Consider the following 10,681-nt stretch of genomic DNA (forward strand, 5'->3'; position numbering starts at 1 on the left):
AATTTTCCTCGAGGAATTTTAATAATCGAGGTACTCGAATCACTCGAGGAATCGTTTCAGCCCTACATGGTTCGTATTCATGTATACAGAGGAATATTTGGTGTTTGAACTGTTAAACTAAGCAGTTTGAAGCATTTCTGAGCTCTCAAGTATATATTAGTGGATATCAGCTGTTCGTACTTACATTTTAATAGGACTTTCATAGAAACCTGTGTGCTGTTAGCTTTTTTTTTGCTAACTCGACAGAAGCATTTTGGTTTTGATTGAATAAGCACGAACTTTCTTGAGCTGTGTGGAGGTATTTTTACTGCTAACATAGTGGGTAATAATTGTAGRAAACTTTCATCATGTTTTCCTCTTTTCTGCTTTCTCCCACATTTAAAAACAAAAAACGCTGTCAAAGAAATAAAAAATGTTCTTTCAACTCCTCCATTTGTCTTTTGATCTGTGATTGCGAGTCGTCGCTCACAGAGACAGTCAGTGGACTGCTGGCGATCAGGTGGAGAGATTATAGATGTGTAATCTCTCAGATTAATACTGAAAATGAGCGCTTCATTACTTAAAGCCTGCTGTTGGCTGCAGCTGTGTGTGGAACGTGTGTGAGCTGGTTGGCGGACGGACACGCTGCTCCGGCTCTTCATTTGAATTTCATATTGCTTTATTGGCCCATCTGTGCTGCCGAGGCATGGAGGAACAGGAGGAGGCGGTTCACCAACACTGAGGTGATTACTGTACAGGTTTCACCGTCTACGAGCTTATTTGTTATTGTTTAAATCAGATATTTATTTGAAAATATACACCAGATACGGCTTTCCCTTTAACACAGGACAGTGGACCATGTCTAAATGCTAAATTGTTTCACACCCAACATTTAAATTAGTTCAGCGTCTGAAAATATCTGGGAAAATGTAAGAAAAATATGAAAAAGGTGGAATTTGGACCAAAAGACTATGGAGGAAGCATCAGTTCATGTTCTAGGACAAAGGTTTTTCTGCCTTGCAGTCAAAATAGTTCCCATTAGGATTCGACTGTGTGTCATTCACAAACAAATGTGGAATGCAAACCAAAAAAAAAAAAGACAGACAAAATGAGGGTGCCCTCAGATTTTCCCATCAAGTCTATTTGTAGACAGTATAAATGCTSGTGTGCGTCTCCTCCCTACATGACACGTACAGAGCATCCGGAAAGTATTCACAGCGCTTCACTTTTTCCACATTTGGTGGCTGTACATCCTTATTCCAAGCTGCATCGAATTAATCTCTATTCTCGAAATTCTACACACAAATACCACATTATGATACTGTGGAAAAAATGGTGTTTTGCACACTTGATGAGGCGCACATTTGGGGAAGGATACCGAAATATTTCTGCTGCTCCGAAGGTCTCAGTGAGCTCAGTGGCCTCCATCGTTGGTAAACGGAGGAAGTTTTAACCAGTAGGAGTTTTTCTGGAGCTGGCCAGCCGACCGTCTACACCGAGACCAGGAACCCAAAGCAGCACATTCTGGATGAAACCTTTCCAGGACTGCGGTGACACTTCTGGGCAGCAGCGTGTTGGGTTTCCTTCATTCTGCTGAAGGCTCTAAGTAGATCACTGTCTACAGCAAAGCCTTGATCTACAACAGTGGTTCCCAGACCTTTTCTCCTGGGCCCCCCCCAGTGGTTTCCAAACTATTTCTGGGCCCCCCATGGCTTACAAATAGCTGTCTGGTTGAACGATGTGTGTGAGCGAAGGGGGTTGGGGGTGGATTCTTAGAGACTCCCTGTTATACTCGACCCCGGCTCCAGATGAACAAGGGGGGCAAATTAACGTTTTGGGGGGCAAAATGAATCGTAGCTGAATATAGACAACACCACCTACAAGCTACTTGTTAACAAGCTTCAGGTGCTGTATTGATATTAGCTAGCTAGTCATCTTTTAGCTAACTTGACCTGCATCCAACAGCTTTACTCAACAGTTTATTAGTTTGGGGGGAAAAACTGTGAAAAGTTCTTTGCGTTTTGCTGGTTTGCTGCCATGATTCTAACACAAACCTGCGTAGCTCTGCACAGCAGCAGCAGGTCTCCTTCACTGCTGCACAAGTGTAAACCCAGCGCGAGGGTCGTAGCGCTAATGTTGCGTTTAAAGGCTGCTCGGAAAAACAGGTTACCACATGTTAACAACGGATGAAACAGTTTTAACTGCTGATAAAAGTGACAGAGGACACAGATACGGGAAGTGTGGAAGCCCCTACTGTATCAAATTGACAGAGGAATAACAGAGTCAGCCGTTCTAAGGTAAAAACCCAGCGCATACAGCGTTCATGTTTTTTTTCCATCCAGACGGCTTCCCTCGCCCCCCCTGCAATGGCACGGCGGCCCCCCTAGGGGGCGCGCCCCACAGTTTGGGAACCTCTGATCTAGAATCTGAAATCTTCTTAAGCTCAACGGCAAAATTCATGTTTTACATTTTACTCGTCAGTAGGACTCGTCCTTCACTGTGGGAAGAATTTTAATAACAAATACTGGATATATATATATAAAATAATGTGAAAATAAAAATAAAACCAAATCCATCCTGAATAAGTGGACGTTGTCTATACCCTTATTCTACTGCAGGATCATATTATTTGTTAGGTTTTGGTGAGATGCATTCAGTAAATTCCTGTGTTGGTTGGTAATAGATCCCTCAGATTTCATTGCGTTGCTTAGATTTGCTGTATTACGGTGATTGAGTAGCTGAACTTTCACTTAGTTTGTTTTTTTTGTTTACATTAAACTTTGACTGAACTTGAAATGCTTGTTGTTTGCTAAATGATGCCTCTGCTGATAATTTTACCCCTTTGCCACTACAACCAAAACAGTTTTGTTGGTTTTATGCCCGACTTATTCCAGATATAAACCGTTTTTTCACTGTTGACGTCAGTCATGCATCAGTTCATTCCTGCTCAGGACGTTTCACCACGTTTCCTCACACTTCACTTTTTAAAACAAGTCCGCTCAAGACGCAGCTCTTCTTCTCTTCACTTGAAGGTATTCTGTGCCTTTTACTTATCTGTCCTTTTAGTTTCCTCTTGGTGCTCACATGTAAATGATCTCCATCTAATTTAAATGTCATCCAGTTTAATCAGATTAACACGGCAGCCCAGATCCCTTTAAATACACTCACTCTGAAAAGCCGCATGGCGTGAAAGAGGAAGTCATGCCTCTGATTTTGTTTTCTTTCATTTTTCATCTTTTTACTTAGTTTTTGTTTCTCTTCATCATTTTCATCACAGTCGTTTTTCACCCTTCTATCACCTTTCTGGCATTCAAAGCCTTATAATCAGTGTTTCTCCAGTCAGTCACTTTCCAAGAGATAAATTCACCTACTTTTTGTTCAGTCCTGCCCTCATTCCGCTTCAGACACTCGCTGACAAAAACACTCACACACACACGCACACACGCACACACACACACACACACACACACACACACACACACACACACACACACACACACACACACACACACACACAGAGGCAGCAACATGATATCTCTGTGTTATATAAGATGGGGTGGGTGATAACTGAAGGTAAGGGAGTGCCCTATCTTTTCTCTGACATATCAGGTAAACTTTGTGTGTGTGTGTGTGTACCTAAACATGACTGATTATGTTTGACTTTTATGCCTGTGTGTGTGTGTGTGTTTCTGCAGTGAGTAAACTCACACAGCCTCTGCGTCTGTCAGCAGCTCCACCATTGGTCGTCTTCTTTTAAACAGAAACTAAAAAAGAAAGCTCCCAGCTGTTTATTTTGTGATCGCCGTACGGACCTTGCTTCCCCGTCTTTATTTGTCTTCATAATGACTGCAGCACAAACCTCTCCTTATCTACCTGTGGAAGGTGTACACATGAATCCACTGAAGTCAACATTACTCCTTCACATTTTGTAGACTTTATGCTCTTTTGTCCAGATCACATAAAATATTTGCCTACATGCTGCAGTTGGAAGTCTTCAAATGAACAAACCTGCCATAATTAAACAACATAAACCTAATGTACTTCAGGCGATAGAAGACTGATTTTGTAATTATCTTTATGTGTCTCTGGAGGTTCAGGTCTGATCACTAGATTCTAGCTGTTATAGCTGAAACTGTGTGCTGCCTCTTGATCGCTCCTGCTCTGGTTTGTTTTTATTGGTTCTAGCAGGAGTATGTAGATACTCAATCCGAGGGGCCCCAGGATTGAACCTTGTGGTTCCCCACATGTGATTTCTCTTGGCTCCTTTGAAAGCTACACATTGGCTTGAAGAAATCAACGATTCACATCATGGTCAACAGTTTTAAATGCTGCACAGAAGCCCCAAAAGTGTCAACACTATGATTGTTCCGCATGCAAACTGACCTAAAATAAAATAATTTTACTTTGATTTAATGTTCAGACAGTGGAAAAAAAAATGCTACAGGTGTTTTCATGCACTGTGTGAACATCTGGTTTCAACTGTACATGTCGATGTGAAATAACTTTGTATCAGGAAACCCTGCTAGTCTAAACCAGCCGACACTTCCTGCCTGCCCACACGTCTTCTGTCTGACCTTATTTTTAATTATTTCTAACTTAAACTCACAAGACAAAACGAGCCACAATATTGAGTTCAGGAGAGCAAGATAAGACAGGGTTTTAATTTTACTCTAATGAAAACTGTCCCGATCAAATTCATACTCCATAAAATCCTTTATTCTGCATTTTTTTATAGATTTTGCCACAAACTCAACAAACTGATCAACAAACCCTTTTATCTCTTCAGATGTTTGGCGGTACTTAAACTACGCGCAGTCTGCAAGCAGTACAACGTTTACCTGTTGCTGCTGACAGAGTGCACTGTTTGCTCAGCGTAACCCTAGACCACTGGTCCCCAAACTACGGCCCGCGGGCCGGATCCGGCCCGCCTCCACATTTGGTCGGGCCCCCTGAACAATACCAAAGAGCATTCAGATTTTTTTTCATATATATTGTATTTATTATATGTGGATTTTTCTTCAACCACCAGGGGGCTCTTTAGCAGGAAGTGTGTCCTGTAAACTGTGGGTGTTTTGTTTTGCATGGCGCAAAACAATGTTTTTAGGGAACTGCTTGACTTTAAACTTAATCAGTACGGTTGTTTGCTAGCGGCAGAGCAGATGAACACAGGTGTTTGTTATGAATGCTGCATTCCAGCTCGAATTCTTCAATGCCTGTAAGTAGCAGCTTATACTTCAAAACGAGCCTTTATGTTGACACATGAGGAATTCATATGTTAAAGTTACTTTCCCTCAATGGAATATATACTAGTCAGTCCCAGTGACCATTTCACTAACGGTTTTTGCCCATGTGCTTTCTGGGTAAAAATCAATCGATAAACGCGCACCCTCCACCCCTCAACGACTTCCGGCAGCGCAGGTGATAACCGTGTAACACTTCTTCTGTTACAAACTGACTCCGGCCCCCCACCAGAGAAGGGAAAGGTTATGTGGCCCTCACAGGAAAAGAGTTTGGGGACCCCTGCCCTAGACATTCATCCATTGGTTGTTTTCTACCTGCGCATTGTTTGTGTGTTGAAATCCAAAATTCTGCCAAACAAATGATTTAAATATAGTTGGAGCATCTTCAATTACAACTTCATCAGGAAAAGCCACAAAAGATCCCGAGATAGCAGTCACCTCACAGAGAAAGGCTTGTGAAGATTTAACAGATTGAGATCTTGTTACCACTAATTATTTCTTGCGAAGGAGTTTCATTTTGCTGCCAGGGGCTTAAAAACCTGAAAGGTGACGACTTCCCGACCAGACCGACGGTTCCTGTTGTTAACCTGGAGCTTCTGGGAACCCAAAGGTTTATCCTTTGATATGTTGTTGTTATTTCACCATTTTTCTTTATTTAACCTATGATATCTGAAACGTTTTCGTACATTTTCACAGTAACTCACAGCAGCTGCCACTGTGATTGGTTCTGATTTACCTTCTGCCAAGAGAACAGAGTCTGTTGATGGGAACAAGAACGACATAGAAGTAAAAATCAGACAGTTGCTTTGTCCTCATCTAATGTGTAGTAAGTGGCAAAGGATGCACATCTGTATCCTTAAAACTCCTGCAGTTTAACTTGAGATAAACTTCATCCTGTTTTGAACAAATATTTCAGATCTGAACAAACCCAAGTGAGTCCATGTTCCAAAGTCCATCCATATGCATTAGAGTCTGTGTGTGTTTGTATGTGTGATCACAGCTCGATCACATGATGCATCACATTGCCTGCTTCCATACCCGCTCTCTCTCACTTCCTCTGTGTTACATCATGTTGCTCTTTCTCCCATTTGTTTCTCCAGTCCTCTGTTTGTAAAATCTCCTGTTTTCTTCTTCCTCTTTGAGACTCCGGTCCCGTTGCCAACTCTTTTATCCGTCTGTGTTGCCCTCACTGATCTCTTTCCCCTTACAGTCACTGCTGCTTGAGTTGAAAATGAGGGAAATGTTTTCAACTCGAGGAATGTTGAAAATGTTGTTTGAGTTGAAAAGCAACATTTTCGACTCGAGCAACTCAAGGTGCACCTTTGCTCACCTTTGCATAATGATATTATTTTAGTGCTGTTTTGGTTTAAACCCAAAGTTATTGTAGATTAGCAGCTTTGCATTGTTTCAGACCTTTTAATGCCCTGAAGTCATTCAGTTCTGGTCTTTCATCTTCTTTAGACTTCCTCAGTTCACCTTCTAATTATTATATTTAGGCTTGTTTATGTCTTGTTTTGAATCTTTTTAGGGGCATTGTATTTATTACACATTGTTTGTTTTTTAATTTTTACTTAGCTCCAGTGTTTTGTCTCCAAGGTAAGGCTTTCTGTGCTCAAACAGACCCACAGATAATACTGCAAACTGCAAAGAAACATGCATTACATTTAGCATACTTCTGATTTTAGCTGGGCATGAGTTAGGTTTGCTTTGCAGCAGCGTCCTCTACCGATGGCTGGACGGTTCTTTTGGTCTTTGCTGTCTGTTTCCATTGTAAAAGCTCTCAGAGAACCGCCCCGTACAGCACCGTTCCTGGGCTTCCTTCAGTTGTCGGCCAATGGGACAACAGTACGGTACGGTTAAGGCGGAGCCTCTGGCGTCACACAACACAGTCCGTTGAGATGGGGACAGGAAAATGTAACTGTTTGCGACAATCACAAGGCTTGCAAGTCACATTTGTCATCTCACTGGTATGACGCAACATGAGCGTTTAGGTTTAACCCTAGTGGATGTGGGAACGCTCCTGCAGGAAAAGCCATGCTTTGCTCCATCATGCACCAGGTTGCCATGGGGGGTCCCCAGGTTTTCCCAGGTCAGAGTCCCTCCCAGGGGGAGTCTGTCGAATCTGTGGCCTCTGACTCTCATCCTGACTTATTTACACTTTACAGAAAACTGCTTGAATGTCCGCTGAAGATCAGGGCTTGAACAGAATCATGTCATCTGCAAACAAATGAACCAAAGAAAATAAAGTGGAGGTTTCCTAGTGAGACACTCTGCTGTTCACACCTGCCCCCTAGAGATCCTGACCGTGAAACCACAGGTAGTCACTGATGTGCCGTTTCTTTTTGCAAAAGTAGCTGAATGGGGTCATGGCAGGGTGACTAACTGCCAGAAGAGGACAGGAAAGACAGATTTATGCAGCCCTTTGCAACTTTATACACCTTTTTTCACAGATTCAGGAAAGGTGCCGGTGTTGTAGCTGTACGTCTAAATTACGACTAACAGCCTCCCGATAAGTGTCACTCACTATCCAGATCTTGACTTTTAAGGCTGTAGTCTGAGCTTTAGCTTCTTTTGGTTTGTCTGTCGCTTCTTCTTTATGCACAAGAACCTCTACTTACAACCACCATCACAAAACACAAACAGTTTTTCTTTCTAGGTCTGATCTGATCAGTGCCATCGGTGATCATCTCCAGCTGTCTGATTTTGAAAACTTGACGTGAAATTTGCTGACGATTTGTTTTAAAAATCCAACTGAACAACTTTTAGTTGAGTTCATGTTTTAGCCAGCTCAACGCTGAAGTGTTGCTACTGTAACAGAAGGGAGCATTACAGCGGGTCTCCGTCTCTGTGCAGTACACAGGTCCGATTCCAGCCGATCGGGGGGGTGGTGAGCTGGCCATGGGGGGAGGTCGCAGCGAGACCTCGGCTCTGAGCGGCGCAGGAGAGGCCCGGGGTTTGACCACTACCCAGAATTCCCAGCGGCCCAATGCCTGCTGCTTCTGCTGGTGCTGCTGCTGCAGCTGTTCATGGTAAGAAACGAGCAAGCACACACACACACACACACACACACACACACACACGCACTCACAGAGAAAGTAACATGTGCTTCTGTCATAAAACACTGAGGTAGGAGAGAGAAGCATGAATCCTGTTATCACAGCTCTACCAATCAGGAATAAAAGCTGATTAATCCCTGGTGAAACGAGCTCATTATCAAAGCGTCGGTAACTTTAGCAGGATTTGTCAGCAGAGTCAAGAATCTGCGCTTACAAGTGATGTTTAAAAAGTTATTAACGAGAAACTTAGCTGTCAGACTTCAGAGAAACTGATTCATATGATCAGATTTTCATAACGCATCTGTTGCAAATGCAAAACAAAGACTTTGTGAACTTTCACATTTATTTTAAGAGGTGCACTGGCTGCAGCTTTCTAGCCCAGTTCCCATTTTGAACTTTCTAAGAACTAGAATTACCAGCATGCAGATTTATAGTAGCATGAAAGCGTAGCAATAAAAAAGAAGAAAAAAATTTACAATTATTGTCAGTTTGTCTCAAAGCAGGCTGATTGTTTAAAGGAAAACCGTTTGTGTTACAAAGCTGTAAAATGAGGAGCAAACAGACCCTCAAACAGACCCACCCATCAGACAAATGTCTGTTTAATAACACTTTAACTTCAGCAAGCGCTGCACTGTTCAAAAAAACCTCATCACTCTCTAACTGGCCTCCAAAATAAAACACAAACTTGCAAATGACTTTATGATAAAGGGCTTTTTTTGCCCAGTTCATGTTTTTATTTAACTGCGACATCTATTCACTACAGAGTTCTGTATTTCCACTGACTTTAGAGGTAACTACTATAAGTTGGTTGTATCAGATGTGGCTTTGCTGGATTGCAACATGGTTGCAGTATCTGTCTAGAAAAAAGCGATGGTTTCCTGAATCCTTCTTGAGATGATTTCATCTTGTCTTCATCTGCTTTAATCTCTACTGGCATCAGAAACTTACAAAAAGGAAGTCAACTTGACTGAAATAGTTATTCAGTGACATTAGCTGTAATAGAGATTTTATCTGTAGGAGGCTCTGGTTGTTGGTTTGCTCTTTTATTTTGTTTGCCTCTCTTCCTTCGCATTGTAAATGAACCCTAGTAGAAAAACAACTAATGCAAATTATAACCTATTTGTTTGAGATTGGGAAGTTTTATGTTTATACAGATTCATAAATATAGCTTTAAGCTACCATGCTAACATATCTGACCCATTGTCTCATATAGTTGCACAGCATACTGAGCTCACTGTAACAGCATATTGATCCGTATAGATCACAACACGAGCAATGCTAACATTAGCAAACAAACATACTGAGCTAACAGTCGCGCAGATGATGCCACATCACGACTCTCGTCATGTTGGGGGTCTGAGACAGAAACGTTTGGTACAATATAAACCCTCATGTGAATTAGCTTTCAGTAGCGAAGCAGAAATATTTAGTTTTTGTTTCCAGTGTGATCATTGCTGACCAAAGAGGACAACCAGGTTGCTTTATGTTAGGATGTCATTATTATAGAAGAGAAACTAACTGTACATTTTGAAATCACATCTATTTAATTATGAAGACAAATAGTTGATGAACATTTGATCCAGCAGTCAGACAGTAGCCATGCAGTGATTATGGCTCAGTAGTTCCCAAAGGAATGAATTATTTATGGCTCACTCTCAATTACACCCAGTGAGACGTTTGTAACTACAGCTGTTAACATAACTGTGGCTGATGCTGCCATTAAAAGAGATAATAACATTGTGTGTGACTGTATATGTGTTTATAGTTCTACAAGCAATTACATCTGTGTGAGCTGTGTGTGTGTATAAGCTGTGTGTGTGTTGTGCATGTGCGTGTACGTGCGCATGTGCGTGCGCGTGCGTGAATGTATAAGCTGTGTTTGTGTGTTGTGCGTGTGCGTGCGTGTGCGTGCGTGTGCATGCGTGCTTGTATAAGTTGTGTGTGTGTGTGTTGTGCATGCACGTGCGTGTGTGTTGTGCGTGTGCACGTGCGTGCATGTATAAGCCGTGTTTGTGTGTGTGCGTGCGTATGCGTGCGTGTGCATGCGTGCGTGTATAAGCTGTGTGTGTGTTGTGCATGTGCGTGTACGTGCGCATGTGTGTGTGCGTGCGCGTGCGTGAATGTATAAGCTGTGTTTGTGTGTTGTGCGTGTGCGTGCGTGCTTGTATAAGTTGTGTGTGTGTGTTGTGCATGCACGTGCGTGTGTGTTGTGCATGTGCGTGCACRTGCGCGTGTGTGCGTGTGAATGTATAAGCTGTGTTTGTGTGTTGTGCGTGTGTGTGCGTGCGTGTGCATGCGTGCGTGTATAAGCTGTGTGTGTGTGTGTTGTGCATGCACGTGCGTGTGTGTTGTGCGTGTGCGCGTGCGTGCATGTATAAGCTGTGTGTGTGTGTTGTGCGTGTGTGC

At 42.5% G+C, this 10,681-nt stretch overlaps 1 protein-coding gene across 5 annotated transcripts in view; it reads left to right on the forward strand.

The window, feature by feature from the left end:
• Nucleotides 1-10,681, forward strand: part of LOC103460630 (regulator of G-protein signaling 20-like) — a 25,914-nt gene that overhangs the window by 13,253 nt on the left and 1,980 nt on the right. For all 5 annotated transcript variants that reach the window (XM_008402885.2, XM_008402886.2, XM_008402887.2 and 2 more), the window contains one exon: nucleotides 8,073-8,248. In XM_008402885.2, coding sequence (XP_008401107.1) covers nucleotides 8,073-8,248 — 176 coding nt within the window. The remainder of the gene's footprint in view (nucleotides 1-8,072; nucleotides 8,249-10,681) is intronic.

This window comes from Poecilia reticulata, unplaced genomic scaffold (assembly GCF_000633615.1).
Source record: "Poecilia reticulata strain Guanapo unplaced genomic scaffold, Guppy_female_1.0+MT scaffold_266, whole genome shotgun sequence".
Classification (NCBI taxonomy): domain Eukaryota; kingdom Metazoa; phylum Chordata; class Actinopteri; order Cyprinodontiformes; family Poeciliidae; genus Poecilia; species Poecilia reticulata.